The sequence below is a fragment of the Jaculus jaculus genome, chromosome 2 (genome assembly GCF_020740685.1).
Source record: "Jaculus jaculus isolate mJacJac1 chromosome 2, mJacJac1.mat.Y.cur, whole genome shotgun sequence".
Lineage (NCBI taxonomy): Eukaryota > Metazoa > Chordata > Mammalia > Rodentia > Dipodidae > Jaculus > Jaculus jaculus.
Window position 1 is genome coordinate 12,452,157 of NC_059103.1, and position 23,201 is coordinate 12,475,357.

At 50.0% G+C, this 23,201-nt stretch overlaps 1 protein-coding gene across 3 annotated transcripts in view; it reads left to right on the top strand.

The window, feature by feature from the left end:
• The window catches only part of Hip1 (huntingtin interacting protein 1), a 198,396-nt gene that overhangs the window by 86,871 nt on the left and 88,324 nt on the right, over positions 1 to 23,201 (top strand). Inside the window, exon 1 of one of the 3 annotated variants that reach the window (XM_045142992.1) lies at positions 3,274 to 3,347. The exons of the other annotated variants lie outside the window; for them this stretch is intronic. Coding sequence (XP_044998927.1) covers positions 3,330 to 3,347 — 18 coding nt within the window. The 5' untranslated portion in view covers positions 3,274 to 3,329. Of the gene's footprint in view, positions 1 to 3,273; positions 3,348 to 23,201 lie in introns of those variants that run through there. 3 annotated transcript variants of the gene reach the window in all.

Sequence of the window (23,201 nt, forward strand, 5' to 3'; positions counted from 1 at the left end):
TCCCTTACCCCAATAAAGGAAAGAAAAAAAATCTTGGAGTCCAAGATTAAGGATTCGCAAATTTTGTTTTGTTTTGATTTTTTTGTTGTTGTTGTTGTTTGTCGAAGAGAGGTCTTGCTCCTGCCCAGGCTGACCTGGAATTAGTCTCAGGCTGGCCTAGAACTCACAGCGATCCTCCTACCTCAGCCTCCCAAGTGCTGGGATTAAAGGTGTGCGCCAGCACGCCTGGCTCTAAAATGTGTGTGTGTGTGTGTGTGTGTGTGTGTATAGTTTTGTTTTGTTTTCTGAGGTAGGGTCTCACTCTAGTTTGGGTTGACCTAGAATTCACTATGTAGTCTCAGGTGTGGCCTCAAACTCATGGCAATCTTCCTATCTCTGCCTCCCAAATGCTGGGATTAAAGACATATGTCACCACACCCGGCTTTAAAATATATATATATATATATATATAAAAAATATATATATATAAGATTTTGTTCATTTTTATTTATTTGAGAGAGACAGAGAAAGAGGCAGATAGAGAGAATGGGTGCACGAGGGCCTCCAAGCCACTGCAAACAACCTCTAGACATGTGCGCCTCCTTGTGCATCTGGCTTATGTGGGTCCTGGGGAATCAATCCTCGAACCGGTGTCCTTAGGCTTCACAGGCAAGCACTTAACCACTAAGCCATCTCTTCAGCCCCTGAAATGTATTTTAAAATTATTATTATTACTATTATTTAGAGATAGAATTGTCGAGCCAGGGTTTCAGCTACTGCAATCGAACTCCAGATGCTTCCGCCACCTTGTGGGCACTTGCGACCTTGTGCTTGCTTCACCTGTGTGCTTCCTGCTTATGTGGAATCCAGAGAGTGGAGCGTGGGCTTTTGCAGGGAAGAGCGTTAATCACTAAGCCATCTCTCCAGCCCTAAATAAAATATTTTTAAGAAAACTCAGCCTGAGCCAGGCATGGTGGTGCACGCCTTTAATCCCAGCACTTGGGAGGCAGAGTTAGGAGGGTCTCCATGAGTGAGACTACATAGTGAATTCCAGGTCAGCCTGGGCTAAAGTGAGACCCTACCTGGGGGGAGGGGGGGGAAGAAAGAAGAAAGAAAACTCATATTGTTAGGGGAATGGCTAGTTAGTCCGACAGGCTCCATCCATTATGTACAGAAAGGGGCAGGAAGGAAGAGGCCTGTCACTTCCTCATTTGAAAGAATCATTAGTCATCCTTGGTGTGAGTTCCAGGCTACCCTGGGCTACATGAGACCCTGTCTCAAACAACAAAGATCATAAAAACTGTATGCCTCAAACCTGGTGTGGTGGCTCACACCTATAATCCCCACACTTGGGAAGCAGAGGAACAATTGTCATGAGTTTGAGGCCAGCCTACACTACAGAGTAAGCTCCAGGTGAGCCTAGAGTGAGACCCTGCCTCAAAAAACCAAAACCAGGCCGGGTGTGGTGGCACACGCCTTTAATCCCAGCACTTGGGAGGCAGAGGTAGGAGGATCAACATGAGTTCAAGGCCACTCTGAGACTACATAGTGAATTCCAGGTCAGCCCAGACTAAAGTGAATACTGTACCTCTAAGAAACCAAAAATTAAAAAAAAAAAACAACAAATCGTGCTGGAAAGATGGCTTAGTGGTTAAGGTACTTGCCTGCAAAGCTTAAGGACCCAGGTTCTACTCCCCAGAACCCATTTAAGCCAGATGCACAAATTAGTGCATGCGTCTGGAGTTCATTTGCAGTGGCTGGAGTCCCTGGCACACCCATATTCTCTCTCTCTCTCTCTGTCTCTCATAAAACAAACAAAACACAATGGGCTGGAGAGATGGTTCAGCCATTAAGGTGCTTGCCTGCAAAGCCTAAGGACCCTGGTTCAACTCCCCAGTAACTACATGAAGTCAGATGCAGAAGGTGGCTCATGCATCTGGAGTTTGTTCGTTGCATTGGCTAAAGGCCTGGCGCACCCTCTCTTTCTCTCAAATAAATAAATAAAATTAATAATTTTTTAAAAAAGGAAACAAAAAAAAGTTATATACCTCACCTGTAAAGCATCATTGGAAGTTTTTTGGGGACTTGAGCCACACTGCCTCTCTTTAGGCATGTGACCTGGGGCAATCCACTATCCGCAGGACCTCAGTTTCCTCCCTGTGGATTGTAGATGGTCTAAGTGAACCTTCAGACGCCTGCTGTCTTCAATATGCTCTGTGCCGTGCCGCCCCGATTTTTTTCCTAAGGGCAGGGGCAGATGGTAGGCCTCGTTTCTGGAACACCTCACTCCGGAGGTGCGTTTTCAGGGAGCAGAGCTGTCTGGCAGAGTGGGGAGAGCTAGCTTCTGGCTTCTGTACGCCAGCTGGGAGGTGGGGGCCTCTGGCTGGAGAGATGAGGTGCTCCACACCACTTAAAAGCCAGCCAGCCTCCAGGAAGGGGCTCACTTGCGGGAAGGGTGGGCACGTGAGACCGGGGCTGCGGAGTGTGTGTGTTGGGGGGAAACCTGGTGCCACTTCCACTTGCCCATCTGTTTGCAGACCCCAGCCTCATTTGGGAGGGCGCTGGGGATTAGCCCCAGGAGGCCATCCAGGGACTGAATTCCCTCTTTGTCCAGAAGAAAGCCCAGTGGGGAGGGGCCTAGCCGGACCCCCTGCCCCTTCTGGAATGCGCGCTCGCCCTCCCCTCCCCTCCCATCCCATCCACCTCTTCCCACCCCTTCGGTCGCCTCCCCCACGCATTTCCTGAGTGCCCCCGGGTCCCCCCACCAACACACACACACATACACGCACACAAACACACTTCCTGGCGGGCAGATCCCAACTCAGCCTCCCAGGCTCCAGCAGAAACTAAACATTTTGTCATTCAACCCTCACTCTAGCCGGAGCTCCCGAGGGGTGGTGTGGGGGGTGTAGGGTGGTGGTGGTGGTGGGGTGATCACGAGTCCGAGAATCCATAGCCAGGCCCGCCCCCCCCACCTTTCCCAGCGGATCTCGGGGTTCCCCGGGTGGGGGAGCCCTCTCTCCGCCTGTGCGCTCGCGGCTGCACCCGCGGGACCGCGCCTTCCTCCCCCACCTCCTCCTCCTCCTCCCCCGCAGCCGGGCGCGCGCGCCCTCCGGCCCCCTCCCCCTCCCCGGCCCCCGCCCCGCCCCCTCCCCGCCGTCCGCGGTCCAGCCGCGGAGGTGCCGCCGGCCGCCCTCGCCCGCAGCAGCATGGCACCCCCGGGGCTGCAGTGACCACGCTGCCACCGCAGCAGCAGCAGCAACCATCGCTCAGGGCCAGGGGACCCCGGGATCTCCAGAGAGGTGGAGGCGGGGGGGGGGTGCGGGGAGGGACGCCCCGCAACCTCGGTCATGGATGTGAACAAGATGGTAAGTGAGACACCGCCCCCCCCACCCCCGGGCTCCCCGCCCCCACCGGCCCCGCGCGCCCCTCCCTCCCCCCGTCCTCCTCCTCCCCACCGAGTCTGCGGCGTGATCCATTCAAAGTTTCTGGGCTGTTGATCCCGCCTGTCGGCCCCGCTCCGGGGACGGGGTGCCCCACCGCCATGGGCTTGACTCCCGCTTTCCCGCCGCGTCGCTGGCCGTCCTGGGCTGTGTCTCCCTCCTCCCCCCCCCCCAGCCCCCCACATGCACACACTAGGCTGTTCCCAAGCCTCCTGAACGGAGCAACCTGCAGGGTGGAAGGAGGGGGCCACCCTTGCAGGAAGGGGGGCTTCTGCGGTCCCTTTTCAGAGCCTCCCTTGTCCCCACACCGCTTGAGATTTGCTGGAAGGTTTGTTGTGCACTGGGATGTACAGGTGTCCCTAGGAGGAGAGCAGCCAACCATCCTGGGGCTTTGGCTAAGTGAAGGGCCTAGAGGGACCGTGTTCTAGACTGGCCACTTGTAAGCCAGTTAAGTGAGGGGGGGGATGGGTGTGAGGGGGTGGCAGTAACCCCCTTTTGCGCATCTGATAGCTCAGTGCCTTTAAGAATGGAGGGGTCGGTGGCCTCCCCTAGAGCAGCCCCGCTCCCCACCCACCCAAACGCTGCCGAGGGCGAAAGAAATTGTTGCTAGTTGACCCAAGAGCAGCTGAGCACTGAGACAGGTCTTCTTGGATGGGCTGCTGTGATTTGAGATGGCTTCTCAGGGAAGGTGCACAGGCTTGGACACTTGGATTTTCCTCTGAGACCCAAGGGTGGGTTAGGGTACCCCATCCCTCCCAGCTAGCCTTGCAACTCTTTAAGAGCTGATGTGTCAGACCAGGGAGGCGTCCTTCCACTTGATGGGTCTGTGCTTGTGTGTGGGGGGGTCCCATGGCAGCTGAAGAAAGGAGTATACCTGTGTGTGTCAATGGGGACCTCGGTATTGGGTCTACTTGTAGCTTAGAAAAGGTTTGGGGCTAGTTTTCCCCAGAGGGTGCCCTTTGCCCGGCCAGCCATGGCCATAGAGAAGGCAGGTCCATTCTGGTCTCTGTCTAGCCTTTGACACTCGGTCTTGATTAGGGACTTGGGCAAGTGACAGGTGAGAGTTCTCTTCTGGCAAGAGACCCATTTCCAAGTGGCTGACTCAGTACCTGGGTGAGGGGGCCCTTCAGGTTTCCTGTCTTTGTATGGGGACATAATCATGTCCGTACCCAGACAGTGTCTAGAGACATGTGTTCTGTGGACAGCTGTTAGAATTCTGCTTCAAAAAACCCTTTCCTGGGGCTGAAGAGATGGCTCAGTGGGATCTAAGTGTGGGTCCCCAGCACCCACGTAAAAGCTGGACATAGTGGTGCATAATCCCCACCACTGGGGAAATAGAGGTAGGAGGGTCCCCAGGAATCGCTTGTCTATCCAAATTGATGAGGTCTGGATTCAGTGAGAGAGGCCGTCTTAAGAAATAAGGTGGAGCCAGGTGTAGTGGCCCACGACTTTAATCCTAGCACTCGGGAGGCAGAGGTAGGAGGATCGCTGTGAGTTCAAGGCCAGCCTGAGACTACATGGGGAATTCCAGGTCAACCTGAGCTAGAGTGAAACCCTTCCTCGAAAAACATTAAAAAAGAAAGAAAGAAAGAAAGAAAGAAAAGGTGGAGTCTCATGGCGCACACCTTTAGTCCCAGCACTCAGGAGGCAGAGGTAGGAGGGTTGCTGTGAGTTCGAGGCCACCCTGAGACTACACAGTGAATTCTAGGTCAGCCTGGACCAGAGTGAGACCCTACCTCAAAAAAAAAAAAAAAAAATGCTGGAGAGTGATAGAGGTGGACATTCAGTGTCAGCCTCTGGCCTCCACACACATGTATTGAAGCAGGCACACACATGCAAAGAGCCCTCACCTTCCAGTGCCACAGCAAGACTAGAGGGTCCTCTGTCTGGGTTATGACTGAGCGTCCCATCGCTGCGCCATTGGATGGCCCCTGCGACGCTAAAGACCGACCTGCCAGACCTCCCTCCCTCCCCCTGCTCCCTGCCACTTTCTCTTCCAGAACCAAGTTGTAGGTTTTAGGGACTTTTCTGCCTCCAGAAAGTCTGCCTCCTCCCATGTCTCATGAGCCCACGGTGTATTTACTCCAGTTCTGCACCCAGGACTGGGTGAATGGCACACGAAACAACTCGGAGGGCCCGGGAGGTGGCTCAGAGGGAAAGCGCGGCAAGTGGGAGTTCAGATCTGAGTTCAGATCCCCTGGTGTCCACTAAATGCCGGGCGTGGTGGTGCCCGCCTGGAATCCCAGCGCTCGGGAGGCAGAGGCAGGAGCAGGCTGGCTAGCCAGACTAGCCAAATCAGTGAGCTCTGGGTTCTGTGCGCAGTTCCGTTCATTTCGATCCAGGAGACCCTGTCCACACACGCACGTGCACATGTGTGCATGCACACCCACACACGCTATATACATATATATCCCAAGGCCTCATGTTCCCTGGGGCTCCTGTGTGTATGTGTATGTGTGAATGCAGGCACAGGTTTGCTATGACATGTCTGGAGGTTGGAAGACAACCTTGACTATTGGTCTTTGCCATATACTGTTTGTTTTGGTGGTGTTGTTGTTTTTCAAGGTAGGGTCTCACTCTGGCCCAGGATGACCTGGAATTCACTATGTAGTCTCCGGGTAGCCTTGAACTCATGGCAATCCTCCTACCTCTGCCTCCCCAGTGTTGGGATTAAATGCGTGTCCCGCCACGCCCTGCTCCTTTGTAAATATTTTGACTTTATTTGCAGAAAGAGAGAGAGGGAAAGAGAGAGAGAGCATGTCAGGGCCTCCAGCCACTAAAGCGAACTCAAGATGCAGGCACCACTGAATCTGGCTTTATGTGGGTATTGGGGAATTGAACCCAGGGTGTCAGGCTTTGCAAGCAAGCGCCTTTAACCACTGAGTCATCTCTCCAGCCCTGCTTTTCTGAAAAAGAAAAAAAAGTTATTCCGTGTGTGCGTGTGTGTGCATATACCCATGTTTGTGTGTGAGTGAGCGCCAGGCACATGTGCAGCGGTCAGAGAACACCTTTTTTGAGTCAATCATTCTTTGCTTTTTCTACTTGTTTCATGGCAGGGTTTCTCTTTCTGAATCTCACTTTGCTATCATTCACTGCTGCCCTCACCATGAGCCTCCAGGACCTTCTCTCGTCACCACCTTCCTTCCATCTTGCCATTGGCACGCTGGGATTATAGACAGTTTCCAGCCTTTTTTTTTTTTTTTTACGTGGGGTGTCGGGGTTCGAACTCAGGTATTCAGGCTTGAGTGGTGAATGCTTTATTCACTGAGCTGTCTTCCTAGCTCCTACCCTGGGTCTTTCTGGGTGTTCACAGCTGCATTTGCCAGGCTGGCCAGCCCATGGGGTTCTCCTGACTCCACCTCCCCTCTCTAGATGCACTGGAATTACAGATGCTCCTGCTGCACACCTGGCTTTAGGTGGATTCTGGGGGGGGCGGGGGGTGTGGCAAAACTCGGGTAGCTTGTGTAGGAAGTGCTTTCTTTATCCTCTGAGCAATCTTCCCAACCCTGCCCCCTGGGGGGACTCTGAGTGAAAGGCCTATGGGATTTAAGCTGCAGTCAGCTGTCCTGGTGGTCCTCAATCAGAAGGCACAGTTTCAAGGGCCCTGGAGGTCTGAGAAGGGGCTCTACTGCAGTTTAAATGGCATGCATAGACCAGGCTAGGTGGAGTTGGCACTGCTAAAACAGTGAAAGGCATCACCCCACTGGCAGAATCACAGGAAGAGGGGAGTGGGCAGCATTGGGCGAGGCTGGGCACATTTTGGCCGGGGCAGAGATTTGAGATCAGGAAATAGCCAGATGGTTGGCTCTACCCAACCCAGAAAGGCCTTGAATGCCAGCCAAGGTGCTCAGACCCTGGTCTGAAGGGATTGGGGAAGCTCTGGGGGATTTTGAACACAGGAGAGGTACATTTATGGCTGCATTCCTCTTTTAGCTTGGAGCCCAAACAAAAGTGATATTTGATTCTCATTAATCATTGAGCAGCGCAGCGCCCAGCCCAGAAGCCATTGTCCTCCGCTCTTTGTGAGCCACACAGACGGGGGACTGTTTCTCCAAGAGAACCTTTCCCAGCCCAGGCGCCGACCGCCTGCTCCCTTTCCCGTCCCGCAGGAGGCCCGGGTTCTTATGTCATGCATGCCCTGTGCCAGAGTAGATGGCGGTGTCTTCCTCTGCAGCTCTTCCACTTTGTTTCCTTGAGACAGAGTTTCTCGCTGAACTTAGAGGTGGCTTTTATTTATTTATTTGAGAAGGAAAAAAAAGGTGGGGGGAGAGAACGGGTACGCCAGGACCTCCAGCCACTGTGGACGAACTCCAGATGCATGCGCCATCTTATGCATCTGGCTTACGTGGGTCCTGGGGCATCGAACCTGAGTCCTTCAGCTTCACAGGCAAGCGCCTTAACTGCTAAGCCATCCCTCCATTTCTTACTTCAGCTCTCAGCTTCTTCTCTAACATGCTATAGAGGATCCTAGTAAAAGTTGGAGATAATTTTTTTAAATTTATTTTTGTAGTACTAGGGATGCATGGAACCCAGGGTCTCACACATACTAGGGAACACATACCCCAGCCCCTTACTGGGGGATCCCAGGCAGCAGGTCTACCACTGAGCCTCAGCCCCTCACTGGGGAATTCTACGTAGATTAAGCCATTTGTCACCCCCCCTTTTTTTTAAAAAAATATATTTTTAATTTTTATTTGTTTATTTGAGAGCAACAGACAAAGAGGCAGAGAGAGAATGGGCATGCCAGGGCTTCCAGCCACTGCAAATGAACTCCAGGCGCATGCGCCCCCATGTGCATCTGGCTAACATGGATCCTGGGGAATCGAGCCTCGAACTGGGGTCCTTAGGCTGCACAGGCAAGCACTTAACCGCTAAGCCATCTCTCCAGCCCTCCCTTCCCTTTTTTTTAAACAAGGTCTCAGCATGTCGGTCCTGGCTGACTTCTAACCTGTGACCCTTCTTCCTCAGCCTCCAAAACCCCAGTGCTGGGATTATAAACATGGACCACCATGCCTAGCTGTAACTTGTAGTAGAAAGGCCTCTGACACGGTGGTTATTGTGAAACTGTGTCTGAAGCCTTATCTGACCCAGGGCGACTCTCTTGACGGGCCTGAAGGGCTGTGCCTAAGCTGTGTATTTCAGCTGATGGCTCTTGGGACCCGGCTCTCCCGGGTCTCATTATCTTTCTGAATGAGGGTACAATGAGTAGTCAGTGGATTCACCAGCTGCTGCCACTGATGAATTTTTGATGACATCAGATATCTGCCCACAGGAAAAGCCAGTTAAACTAAGCCAGTTAAAGCCTGCACTCAGGGACGAGGTACAGATCCCTGTTAGAGGTTGCTGATGGAGTCTGCCTTTTCTACACACAGAGAGAATGCACCGCCATCATTTGGGGCACATAGGCAACAGTACCCGCCCTTCTGGAACAATATGAAGCGTATAGTACTGTTTGTATTTTCACAGTGTGCACAACAGTGTATGCATGCCTCATCTCACCTCAACCTGTAGAGGAGGCCAGGGCAGATATAATTAACTATGTTTTTCAGATAAGAAAGCAAGTGCTGGGCTGGAGAGATGGCCCAGTGGTTAAGGCACTTACCTGCAAAGCCTGGTGATCTGGGTTTGATTCCCCAGCACCCACATATAACCTGATGCAAAGTGGTGCACACTCATGATCCCAGTGCACCCCCAGCAGTGGGAGGCGAAGCCAGGAGAACCCAGAAGCTCCTGGACCAACTAGTCTGGCACACACAGTGGCAAGAGTGACAGAGAGGCGGCGTGGTGGCGCACGCCTTTAGCACTCGGGAGGCAGAGGTAGGAGGATTGCCATGAGTTCGAGGCCACCCTGAGACTACCTAATGAATTCTGGGTCAGCCTGAGCTAGAGTGAGACCCGACCTTGAAAAACGAAAAACAATCAGACAACATAAAATAGGAAAGGAGGAGAGAAAGAAAGGAAGGAAGGAAGAAATAAGGAAGGAAGGAGAGAGAGCGCGTGCAAGCGAAAGAAAGAAGGAGGGAAAGGAGGAAGGAAAGGAAGAAGGAAGGAAGGAGAGAGGTAGGGAAAGGAGAGAGGGCGGAAGGAACTTTCCTCACTGGCCTACTTTGTGGAGAGTGAGGAAGATATCCAACCTCGGCCTTTGGCCTCCGCACATCTGTCACTGGCCTGGAGTGTACCAGTTAGGCTAGACTGGCTGATCCGTGAGCCTCAGGGAGTTCTCCTATCTTTGCCTTCCCTATGCTGGGATTACATGTATGTGCCACCACAGCTGGCATCTTACCTGGGTACTAGGGATCCAACACAGGTCCTCATGCTTATAAGGTAAACATTTTGCCAGCCGAGCCAGCTCCCCGGATGTAGCCTCTGCCTCTTATTCCACAGATGCCCACTGAGGGAGCCAAGTGTTAAGAGGGCAAATCGTTGGTCATGGCTCTGGGTGGATATCATGTGCCAGAAAGATAGGAGACCCTCTCAGCTGTGCCCAGGAACATTGACTAGAATGAGGGTGACAGGGCACTTTGGTCAATGTTGCAGCGTCAGAAAAGAGTAATACCTACTTTGTGTGAAAGATGGAGAAACCGAGGCTCAGGGACGTCAAATCCCATAGGCTGACTCACCTTGAATGTTAGCTTGCTCTCTCTCTTCTGGTTTTTCTAGGTCTCACTTGGGTCTTACCCTAGACCAGGGTGACCTGGAAGGCACTATGTAATAGTCTCAGGCTGGCCTTGAACTCACAGCAATCCTCCTACCTTGGCCTCCTGAGTGCTGGGATTAAAGGCAGGTGCTACCACCCCCGTCTCCTCCCCCCCCCCTTTTTTTTCCTGAGGTAGGGTCTTGCTGTAGCCCAGGCTGGAATTCACTATGTAGTCTCAGGGTGGCCTCGAAATCACTGAGATCCTCCTATCTCTGCCTCCCGAGTGCTAGGATTAAAGGCATGCACCACCATGTCCTGCTTAAGTATTTTTTAAAATATTTTTTATTTATTTGACACAGAGAGATACAGAAATAGGCAGGAAGAGAAAGAAAGAAAGGGGGGGGGAGAATGGGCGCACCAGGGCCTCCAGCCACTGCAAATGAACTCCAGATGCATGCGCCCCCTTGCACAGCTCGCTTACACGGGTCCTGGGGCGTCGAACCTAGGTCTTTGGCTTTGCAGGCAAGCACCTTAACCACTAAGCCATCTCTCCAGCCCGTGCTTAAGTATTTTTATATTCATGCCTATCTTGCCTTTTAACTTATTTATTTGTATGTGTGTGGTCAAGGTTCTTGCCACTGCAAATGACACCAGACAATTGTACCACGCCACTTTCTTTTTTATTTTTATTTTTGTTTCTTTTTCAAAATAGGGCCTCGCTCTAGCTCAGGCTGACCTGGAATTCACTGTGTAATCTCAGGCTGCCTTCCTAATCACAGCCATTCTCTTACCTCTTGCCTCCCAAGTGCTGGGATGAAAGGCATGCGCCACCACGCCCCGCCATGTGGGGAATCTTCTGCCCTTACTGGTTTCTCAGCTACTGAGGAGAAATGGTCATAAGCGCCTTGCTTTCTGACGTTGCAGTGTAGCGGGGCTGGGACTCCCACGCTGTGGGTACAAATTTTAATGTCCCATGGCTGTGGTCATTGGCAGCAGCAGGGAGATGGGTTATCCACAGGAGATAGTGAACTTGTGAAAAGGTATAAGAAGACTGGAAGGATGGCTTTAGCCACTAAGGCACTTGCTGTGAAGCCTAAGAACCTGGGTTCAATTCCCCAGAGTCCACGTAAGCCAGATACACATGGTGGCGCATGCATGTGGAGTTCATTTGCAGTGGCTGAGTCCCCGGCACACCAGTTCTCTCTAATAAATAAATAAATAAAAGTATTTTTATTTTTATTTATTTATTTTTTTTTCATTATTTATTTATTTATTTGAGAGCGACAGACACAGAGAGAAAGACAGATAGAGGGAGAGAGAGAGAATGGGCGCGCCAGGGCTTCCAGCCTCTGCAAACGAACTCCAGACGCGTGCGCCCCCTTGTGCATCTGGCTAACGTGGAACCTGGGGAACCGAGCCTCGAACCGGGGTCCTTAGGCTTCACAGGCAAGCGCTTAACCGCTAAGCCATCTCTTCAGCCCATAAAAGTATTTTTAAAAGATGAAGCAGTCATCTAACACGACTGCTGCCAGTTTGGTGTCGATCCTTATGGAAGCTGCTTTGTGTGTCAGTGTCTGTCAGCACATGGGGGTGGACACACTAGAACCAGCCACTGAAAGTAGTACTTATTTATTTGAGATGGACAGAGAGTGAGTATGGGCGTGCAAGGGTCTCCCAACACTGTAAGTCAACTCCAGACTCACGCACCGCTTTGTGCATCTGGCTTTACATGGGTACTGAGGACTTGAACCAGGGTCATTGATTACAAAACAGAATATCAGAGGGGCCAAAGGGTTTTTTTTTTTTTTTTAATGAACAACTTCCATGATTGTAAACAATATCCCATGGTAATGCCCTCCCTCCCCCCACTTTCCCCTTTGAAACTCCATTCTCCATCATATCCCCTCCTCCTCTCAATCAGTCTCTCTTTTATTTTTATGTTATTGTCTTTTCCTCCTCTTATGATGGTCTTGTGTAGGTAGTGTCAGGCACTGTGAGGTCATGGATATCCAGACCATTTTGTGTCCGGAGGAGTACGTTGTAAGGAGTCCTACCCTTCCTTTGGCTCTTACATTCTTTCTGCCACCTCTTCCGCAATGGACCCTGAGCCTTGGAAGGAGTGATAGAGATATTACAGTCCTGAGCACTCCTGTCACTTCTTTCTAGCACCATGATACCTTCTGAGTCCTTCCAAGGTCACTGCCATCTGAAAAGAGAAGGCTCTTTACCAAAAGTGAGAGTAACATTAATATATGGACATGAACATTAAGAGAAGTGCTTACTGGGCAGTTTGGTAAGCATAGTATATACATTTAGCCAGACAGTAGCAGACGTTACACCCCTAAGGCTCATAACTACCCCTGTTTTAAGTATCAGGGATGTATTCCCTCCCATAGAGCGGGCCTCCAGTCCAATTAGAGGGCAGTTTGTTTCCACCATGACAGATGTGCCACTATTGCACCTTTTGGCTCATGTGGCCTGGCTGGCAAAATTTAAGACTTGCAGTGTCCACTGTTGAGTATCTTCATTGGTGTTTTCTCTTTCTCCCATTGAACTGCATGCAGAATGGCTTCTTCCAGCTTTCTGTCAGCTGGTCTACATGGAAGAGGTTTCAGCTCAGTTCCAGCAGGATTTCTCAGTGGCCTTGCAGCCCAAGTATGTGTCGTCTTCAGCAATAGGGTCTTACCATCTATTCCTGGTGGGAAACCAAGGGGCCAAAGGCTTTTGTTCTGCTGTTTAAAAATCTTTCTCCAAGGCCCGGCATGGTGGCGCATGCCTTTAATCCCAGCACTCGGGAGGCAGGGGTAGGAGGATCACCGTGAGTTCAAGGCCACCCTGAGACTACGTAGGGGATTCCAGGTCAGCCTGAAAACCTACCTTGAAAAAGCAAACAACAACAACAAAAAAAAGAGAGGTGGGCACTGTTCCTGAGGCCGTCCTCTGGCCTCCACGCGAACACATTAACATATACACATGCACAGAGCAGCAAAAAAGAAAGATGATAGGCATGGCGCATCAAGATGGCAGCTGTGAGGCCTGCAGGGCCCAGGCAGGGCTTACCCCACAGAGGTCCTGTGGGCACCTGCCACCCTCCTCACTGCTGCCTCCTCCTGCCTCCCCGAGGGAAGGGCTCCCCTTTGGTCCTGGAGACAGAGAGTGAGAGAGTTCTTGGTGGCGGTGCTGTCTGAGGAAGTCGCCTCACAGTCCCACCGCTCAGGATTAATCCACCTTAGAAGTGTCTGCCACCCGCCCTGGCCTGAGAAATGGCTAGCACGTCTCGCCAGCTTACGCTCACTTCTTGGGTTGGAGCAAGGAAGATCTGTCACGCCTCTCTCTGCCTTGTTGCCAGGACGTTCCATGGTCTCCTGAGGGCAGTCAAGGCACAGGTACTGCTTGCATATCTAGTTTATTTTTGTGTGTATGGTGTGCATGCATGTGTTTGTGTGTTTCTATGAATGAGGACATACATATGTGCATGTGTGTTTGAGGCCAGAGTGTGACATCAGGTGTCTTCCTCAACTGCTGCCCACTTTATTTTTTATTTCATCTTATTTATTTATTTCTGTTTTTTTTTTTTTTTGTTTTTTGTTTTTTTTTGAGGTAGGGTCTCACTCTAGTCCAGGCTGACCTGGAATTCAGGGTGGCCTCGAACTCACGATGATCCTCCTACCTCTGCCTCCCAAGTGCTGGGATTAAAGGCGTGTGCCACCACGTCCAGCTCCCCTATTTTTTTAAATTTATTTTTTTTTTATTAACAACTTCCATGATTATAAAAAATACCCCATGGTGGGCTGGAGAGATGGCTTAGCGGTTAAGCCCTCACCTATGAAGCCTAAGGACCCCAGTTCGAGGCTCGGTTCCCCGGGTCCCACGTTAGCCAGATGCACAAGGGGGCGCACGCGTCTGGAGTTCGTTTGCAGAGGCTGGAAGCCCTGGCGCGCCCATTCTCTCTCTCTCCCTCTATCTGTCTTTCTCTATGTGTCTGTCGCTCTCAAATAAGTAAATAAAAAATGAACAAAAAAATTAAAAAAAAAAATACCCCATGGTAATACCCTCCCTTCTCCCACTTACCCCTTTGAAACTTCATTCTCCATTATGTCCCCTCCCCATCTCAATCAGTCTCTCTTTAACTTTTGATGTCATGATCTTTTCCTCCTCTTATGATGGTCTTGTGTCGTAGTATCAGGCACTGTGAGGCCATGGATATCCAGGCCATTTTGTGGCCGGAGGGAGCATGTTGTATGGAGTCCTGCCCTTCCTTTGGCTCTTACATTCTTTCCGCCACCTCTTCCACATTAGACCCTGAGCCTTGGAAGGTGTGATCGAGATATTACAGTACTGAGCACTGCAGTCATTTCTTTCCATCACCATAATACCTTCTGGGTCATCCCAAGGTCACTGCCATCTGAAAAGAGAAGATTCTCTATCAAAAGTGAGAGTAACATTAATATAAGGGTGTGAACATTAAGAGAAGTGCTTACTGGGCAGTTTGATAAGCATAGTATATACATTTAGCCAGACAGTAGCAGACGTTATACCCCTTGGGCTCATGACTACCCCTGTTTTAAGTTTTCAGGGTTGTATTCCCTTCCATGGAGTGGGCCTCCAGTCCAAGTAGAGGGCAGTTGGTTTCCCCCATAACAGATGTGCCACTATTGCACCCGTTGGCTCATTTGGCTTGGCTGGCCAAATATAAGGCATATAAGGCTTGCAGTGTCCACTGTTGAGTATCTTCATTGGTGATATCTCTTTCTCCCATTGAACTGCATGCAGAATGGCTTCTTCCAGCTTTCTGTCAGCTCCCCTATTTTTTTTGAGACAGGGTCTCTCACTGACTCCAGAGCTCAGCTATTCAGTTTGGCTAGCTAGCTAGGACATCCCAGGGATCCTCCTGTCTCCATCTCTTCAGAGCCTGGATTACAGGTGCACACCTACACCCAGCATTTACATGGCTTCTGGGGTTACATGCTCAGATCCTCATGCTTGTACAGCAAGCACTTTACCCTCTGAGCCCTCTCCCCAGCCCTTGTTTTGTTTCTGTTGGAGTTTTTCTTTTGGTTTGTTTTTGAGACAAAGTCTCACACAGCCTAGGCTGGTCTTGAACTTTCTATATAGTCAAGGATTACCTTGATCTCCCGAGCCTCCTGCCTCCATTTCTTCTGACCTAATATATCCATAAGACCTGTGCTCCTGTTGTCTGTTTAAAAGTATGTTGAGGGCTGGAGAGATGGCTTAGCGGTTAAGGCGTGTGCCTGCGAAGCCTAAGGACCCAAATTCAATTCTCCAGGTCCCACGTTAGCCAGATACACAAGGGGTCACACGCGTCTGGAGTTCGTTTGCAGAGGCTGGAAGCCCTGGCACGCCCATTCTCTCTCTCTTCTTCTATCTGTCTTTTTCTCTGTGTCTGTCGCTCTCAAATAAATAAATAAAATTTTTTTTTTAAAAAAAGTATGTTGATCCCTGAACCTGAGGTCTTAGCATCAACCAGTGTGTTTTCGTCCCTGAATTATCCTTCTCAGGCTACAAAGAATATAGCTAATTTATCTACCTTGAAAACTGGTTTCATGTCTTCAGATCTTTTTGCTTTGTTTGTTTTTTCGAGGGAGGGTCTCACTCTAGCTCAGGCTGACCTTTTAGCTCACAGGATCCTCCTACCTCTTCCTCCCGAGTGCTGGGATTAAAGGTGTGGGCCTCTCTGCCTGGCCTTAGGGTCTTTTTAATTTTTATTTGTGATGGGGGAGAGAGAGAGAGAGAGAACACACATGGACATAGCAGGGCCTCTTGCACTGCAAAGAAACTCCACCTGTATGTATCCCTTGTGCATCTGGCTTGACATGGGAACTGGGGAATTGAACCTAGGCCAGCAGTCTTTGCCAGCAAGCACCTCCTCCCCAGTCCCCAAGATCTGGGGTTCAGATTCCAATCTGGTGCTTACTAACTTGGCCATCTAGCTAGCTAGGCTTTTCTCCCTGCTGTGACAGGATGTGTGACAGAAGGAACTTAAGGACGAAGAGGTTTATTCTCACTCATGGTTTGACAAAGGACAGGCCCATCACGGCAGGGAAAGCCTGGCGGCAGAAGTGTGAGGCTGACGTCACACCACAGTCAGGAAGCAGAGGACGATGAGTGCTGGCGGCAGAAGTGTGAGGCTCATGTCACACCACAGTCAGGAAACGGAGGACGATGAGTGCTGGTGCTCAGCTCGCTTCTCCTTTTCCTTCTCCCTGGGACCCTCGCCCATGGGGTGGTGCCACCCACGCAGAATGAAACCTCTCTGGAAACACTGCCATAGATATCCCCAGAGATGTGTCTCCTAGGTGGTTCCAGAGCCATCAAGTTGACGGTGACGACCGACCACCACACACATTGTGACCAGCTGGGCAAGTGACTGAACCACTTGGGCCTCAGTTTCCCCCATCAATTCAGTGAAGTTAGTTTCAGTGTAGCTGTAATAGCTATACATTATTGTCCATCCTTTTGACTTTTGTGAAACGACATTGTCATCTACAGAGTTCATACACAAGAACCCTGTAGTATATGATATAAACACAAGGAGGGAAAATGCAGGGGGAAGGGGAGCTGGGGGCAAAGGAGAAGGGGGCTAGAGGGTGGGGTGGGAATCAGCAAAAGCAAATTCTACACATGCCTTTAATCCTAGCACTCTGGAGGCAGAGGTAGGGGGATCGCTGTGAGTTCAAGACTACCCTGAGACTACATGGTAAATTTCAGGACCCACAACAGCCAGATGCACAAAGGGGCGGACGCACCTGGAGTTCGTTTACAGTGGCTAGAGGCCCTGGCACGCCCGTTCTCTCTCTCTCTCTGCCTCTTTCTGTCTCTCAAATAAATTAATTAATTAGATTAAAAAGAAAAGATAGAGCTGGGCGTGGTGGCGCACGCCTTTTATCCCAGCACTCGGGAGGCAGAGGTAGGAAGATCACTGTGAGTTCAAGGCCACCCTGAGACTACATAGTGAATTCCAGGTCAGCCTGGGCTAGATTGAGACCCTACCTCAATAAAACAGAAAGAAAGAAAAGAAAAGATTATTACAGCAATTGAGGAAGACACCCAGAATTGACCTCTGGCTTCCACACGTGCACTTGAACCCACACACATACAAGCATCCACATGCACATGTGCACCACACATACACAAAATGTGTATTGAGTGCATAAAAGAAATGTGTATTGAGTATGAAAAAAAATCCAGAATCATTGCTCAAAGTTTGGAGGGAGATAAAAGATTTGATATGGCCCCTAATTAATCCCAATCAGGGTGAGTTGTGGAAGTAGGAGACAAGAGATCGAAGCTGAGTATCTTCTGGAAGAAAGCAGGTGGTCATCTGTACTGACGGGCTCTCCAGTTAAAGGTCACTTGGGAGGAATGCTGTTTTCCTGAGCTTTATGTAACAGATGTGGTTTTGTTTAAATCACACTTCTATAAACTGAACCCAATTTTAAATGTACTAATGAAGCTGCTATTTAAAGCAATGTGGTGTCAGGTGCTTTTGTGAAGGGAATAATAATCTCCTAATGTGTTCTCCACACCAATTGATATTTTCCAGAGAGAAAAGGTAGATTTGCTTAAAAATCAAGGTGTGCTTGTCTGAGCCAAAGGGATCTTTAGTCTCCATGTCTCCTCTGTCTTTGTTTTTCTCTTTTCGTTGATTCTTTCTCACTTGTGTGTGTGCGTCCTGCTTCACACATGCATGTGGAGGAATCAGGTGTCCTCTGTTACTTCCCTGTTTCCTTGGAACAGGGCTGGGGAGATAATCTCAGTCAGTGAAGTGTTTGCCTTACAAGCATGAGGACCAGCCTTCGGTCCCTAGAGTTTATATTTAAAAAATTTTTTGTTGTTCATTTATTTATTTGAAAGTGACAGAGAGAGAGGGAGAGAAAGAGACAGATAGAGAGGGAATGGGTGCGCCAGGGCTTCCAGCCACTGCAAACGAACTCCAGACGCGTGCGCCTCCTTGTGCATCTGGCTAACGTGGGACCTGGGGAACCGAGCCTCGAACCGGGGTCCTTAGGCTTCACAGGCAAGCGCTTAACCGCTAAGCCATCTCTCCAGCCCCCAAAATGCATATTTTTAAAGTTACACATGGTATGCACTTGCAATCCCAACATCGAAGAGGCAGGTGGGTTCCTGGGGCTCACTGGCCAGCCAGTCTAGCCTACTTTGTGAGCTCTAGCTGGGCCAGTGACAGTGCCTCTCTCAATAAAGTGGTGGACAGTGTGCCTGAGGAGCAACGTCCTAGGTTGTCCTCTGGCCTTCCTACTCAAGCACACGCCTGTGCGCCCACACACGTGTGAACACGCACACGGAAACCGATGAGATCATTCGAGCCTTCCCTCTTTGGGACCCTGCAGAAGGGTGTGATGATGTGTGACTGGACCATGCCAGGACTAGCTGATGTGTGGGCTGGGGGTCAGGGCTCTGCAGAGTCCCTTCCCACTATGTCACCTGCCCTGCTGAGAGCTTAGATGAGAGCAAGGGCCTATGTCCGCTCTCCGACGGAGTTTTGTTCCATCCGGGTTCTCCAGAGTGGCTGGTTGTGGTGAACTCGGGCTCTGTGGACCGTCTCGCTGGGGTGGGCCTGCCTGAGGGAGTGGCCCCTCTGACAGTATGAGGAGCTCTGCCCGAAGGTCTGGCGTATAGCACGTGAGCATTTGAACCCAAGACTTGCTTCCTTGAAGATGCTGCAAGGGCAACTCGTTTGGAGGGTGTTGAGCTGGTCTCCTCCAGTCCTCAGTTCTTGCTCTGGGGCTTCCCACACACTACCTTCTTTTGGTTCTTTTTTTTTTTTTTTTTTTTGGCGGTAGGGTTTCACTCTGGCCCAGGCTGACCTGGAATTCACTACTATGTAATCTCAAGGTGGCCTCGAACTCATGGGATCCTCCTACCTCTGCCTCCTGAGTGCTGGGATTAAAGGTGTGCACCACCACGCCTGGCTCCCTTTTGGTTCTTTTTTTTTTTTTTTTTAATTCTATCTTTTTTATTGCAAAGAGAGAGAAAGAGAGGGAGAGAGAGAATAGGCATGCTAGGGCACCCAACCACCGCAAAAGAATAAGAGACGCATAAGCCACCCGGTGCACCTGGCTTACGTGGGTACTAGGGAATCGAACCTGGGTCCTTAGGCTTTTGCAGGCAAGCGCCTTAATTGCTAAGCCATCTCTCCAGCCCATTCTTTTGCTTCTTATTGGAACAAAAGAGGCAATAACAACTTTTTTTAAAATTTTATTTATTTATTTATTTGAGAGTGACAGACACAGAGAGAAAGACAGATAGAGGGAGAGAGAGAGAATGGGCGCGCCAGGGCTTCCAGCCTCTGCAAACGAACTCCAGATGCGTGCGCCCCCTTGTGCATCTGGCTAACATGGGACCTGGGGAACCGAGCCTCGAACCGGGGTCCTTAGGCTTCACAGGCAAGCGCTTAACCGCTAAGCCATCTCTCCAGCCCTTTTTTTTTTAATTTATTTATTTATTTTTTTGAGAGCGACAGACACAGAGAGAAAGACAGATAGAGAGAGAGAGTTTTTTTTTACATGTATGTGTATGTGCGTGTGGTGTGCATGCGTGTGGTGTACATCGTGGGGGGTACGTGCACTTGTGTGCATGTGGAGGCCAGACGTTGACATCAGGTGTTTTCTTCAATTCCTCTTTCTCCTCTCTTCATTTTACTGAGGCAGAGTCTCTCACTTGAGCCTACACCTTGCCAACTCATCTAGTCTAGCTGTCTTCACCTCCCTAGTGCTGGGATTGCACACAGCTGCTCACCCCAGTTACATGGGTGCTGGGGTTCAAACCCTGGTCCTCACACTCAGGCAGCACTGAGCCATCTCCCCCATGGCCCCCCCTTTTTTTTTCAAATTTTTATTAACAATTTCCATGATTGTAAACAATATCCCATGGTAATGCCCTCCCTCCCCCCACTTTTCCCTTTGAAACTCCACTCTCCATCATATCCCCTCCCCATCTCAATCAGTCTCTCTTTTATTTTGATGTCATCATCTTTTCCTCCTCTTACGATGGTCTTGTGTAGGTAGTGTCAGGCACTGTGAGGTCATGGATATCCGAGGCCATTTTGTGTCTGGAGGAGCACGTTGTAAGGAGTCCTACCCTTCCTTTGGCTCTTACATTCTTTCCGCCACCTCTTTCGCAATAGACCCTGAGCCTTGGAAGGTGTGATAGAGATATTGCAGTGCTGAGCACTCCTGTCACTTCTTTCCAGCACCATGATGCCTTCTGAGTCATCCCAAGGCCACTGCCATCTGAAAAGAGAAGATTCTCTACCAAAAGTGAGAGTAGCATTAATATAAGGGTATGAACATTAAGAGAAGTGCTTACTGTACAGTTTGATAAGCATAGTATATACATTTAGCCAGACATCAGCAGATGTTACACCCCTAGGACTCATGACTACCCCTGTTTTAAGTTTTCAGCATCAGGGATATATTCTCTCCCATGGAGCGGGCCTCCAGTCCAATTGGAGGGCAGTTGGTTTCCACCATGACAGGTGTGCCACTATTGCACCCGTTGGCTCATTTGGCCTGGCTGGCCAATTATAAGGCTTGCAGTGTCCACTGTTGAGTATCTTCATTGGTGATATCTCTTTCTCCCACCTCAGGGAGGAAAAAAAGAAGTAGGAGGAGAGGGAGGGGGACATGGTGGGAGGCTGAAACCCTTTTGTGGCTAGCTCCTTCTATAATGCCAGCTCCCTGGCATCCGCTGACCTGTTCTGTTTTGATAGTTCCGACTAGTTTTGTTACCATCTGTTGATCGTCCTATAAGTAGAGTCGTACAGTCTGTGGCCTTTTGAATCTGGCTTCTTTTATTTATTTATTTGACAGCGACAGACAGCGAGAGGAAAAGAGAGAGAGAGAATGGGCGCGCCAGGGCCTCCAGCCACTGCAAACAAACTCCAGACGCGTGCGCCCCCTTGTGCATCTGGCTAACGTGGGACCTGGGGAATCGAGCCTCGAAACGGGGTCCTTAGGCTTCACAGGCAAGCGCTTAACCACTAAGCCATCTCTCCAGCCCTGAATCTGGCTTCTTTTGACAGATAATATACATCTGAGTATGTACATCTGAGTTTCATTGCATGGGCCAATAATACGTTCCTGTGTTTTAATCACTGAGTCATGCCCTGTGGTGTTGCCAGCCCTGGTGATGTGCTTGCTGCTTGCAAGACAGGGAGTTGTTTGCCGGGTGGGGCTGTGATGAATAGAGAATCCTTCTCATTCTCACTCAAGTCCCTGTCTAGTTGCTGAGGCCTTGCCTCTTCCAAGTGGTAAGGAGTGGAGATGTTTGAAGGTTGCTTTGTCTTTCCTTTTTGTTTGGGTTTGTGTGTGTGTGTAACCTGTATGTTGGATGCATGTGTGTGTGAGATTCATGCACACACATGTAGAGACAACAGCAAGATGTTAGGTTCCCTCATCTATCACTGTCTTGCCTTTTCCCCCTAAGACAGACTGTATCTGAACTTGGAGCTTTTCGTTTTTCAGTTAAACTGACTGACCAGGGAGCTGCAGTGATCCTCCAGCCCCAGTATTATAGGCATGCCCAGATCCATCCATCCATCTATATTTATGTATAATTTTATTTTGTGTTTTTCAAGGTAGGATCTTACTCTGGCCCAGGCTGACCTGGAATTCACTATGGAGTCTCAGGCTGGCCTTGACCTCATAGCAATCCTCTACCTCTGCCTCCCAAGTTCTAGGATTAAAGGCATGTGCCACCACCCCTGGCTATTAATGAAAATTTTTTATGAAAATAAGCGTTGGCTTTTATTCTAGATGATGCAATGCAGTTGATGTACCTAAGAATAATATACATGTGTGTGTATTTTTGTTCATTTTTTTGAGGTAGGGTCTCACTCTATCTAGCTCAGGTTGAGGTAGGGTCTTGCTCTAGCTCAGGCTGACCTGGAATTCACTGTGCATTCTCAGGGTGGCTTGAACTCACAGCGATCCTCCTACCTCTTGCCTCCCGAGTGCTGGGATTAAAGGTGTGCGCCACCACGCCTGGCAGAATATTTTCTAATGGGGCTGGGGAAATGAACCACTTACTAAAGTTGCCTTGCAAGCAGGAGGACCTGAGTTTGAGTCCCAGAACCCCTGCAAGACCAGATGCTGTAGCAAGTGTGCCTACCACAAGAAGGGAGGCAGAGACAGGAGAATCCTCTGGAAGCCTCTCAGGCAAGCAGTAGTGAAAAAGGAGAGACTCGTCCTCAAACAGCGTGAGAGATGAGGACTGACAGCAGCAGTGAGGCGTCCTCTGACCACCAGACATGTGCTGCGCATGTGCACCGCTCTCACATGCATGAACGCACACAAAACCAGGCGTGCTGGTCCACTCTTGTAATCCCAGCACTGAGGAGGCAGAGACAGGTGGCCCTGCTTGGTGGGTTCCAGGATACTGAGAGACATCGTCTAAGGGGAAAATAAAATAGTAATGGGGTTGGAGAGATGGCTTAGCGGATAAGGCACTTGCCTGTGAAGCCTAAGGACCCATGTTCAACTCCCCAGATCCCACATAAGCCAAACACAAGGTGACGCATGCACAAGGTTGCACATAGGTACAAGTTGGTGCACACATCTGGAGTTTGATTACAGTGACTAGAAGCCCTGTCATTCCAACTTCCTCTCTCTATCTTGCTCTCTCTCTCTCTCTCTCTCTCTCTCTCATTAAAAAGAAAAGAAAAAGAAGCCGGGCATGGTGGCGCACACCTTTAATCCCAGCACTCGGGAGGCAGAGGTAGGCGGATTGCCGTGAGTTTGAGGCCACCCTGAGACTCCATAGTGAATTCCAGGTCAGCCTGGGGTAGAGTTGAGACCCTACCTTGAAAAGACAAAAAAAGAAAGAAAGAAAAAGAAGCCAACCTGTTGGGCTTGCCTAAAAACATAAAAATAAAGCTGGGCGTGGTGGCACACACCTTTAATCCCATCATTTGGGAGGTAGAGGTAGAGGATTACTGAGTTCGAGGCCACCCTGAGACTACATAGTGAATTCCAGGTCAGCCTGGGCTAGAGTGAGACCCTACCTTGAAAACCCAAAATTAAAGTAATATAATAATAATGATAATAATAATAATGGCCAGGTGTGATGGCACACACCTTTAATCCCAGCACTTGGGAGACAGA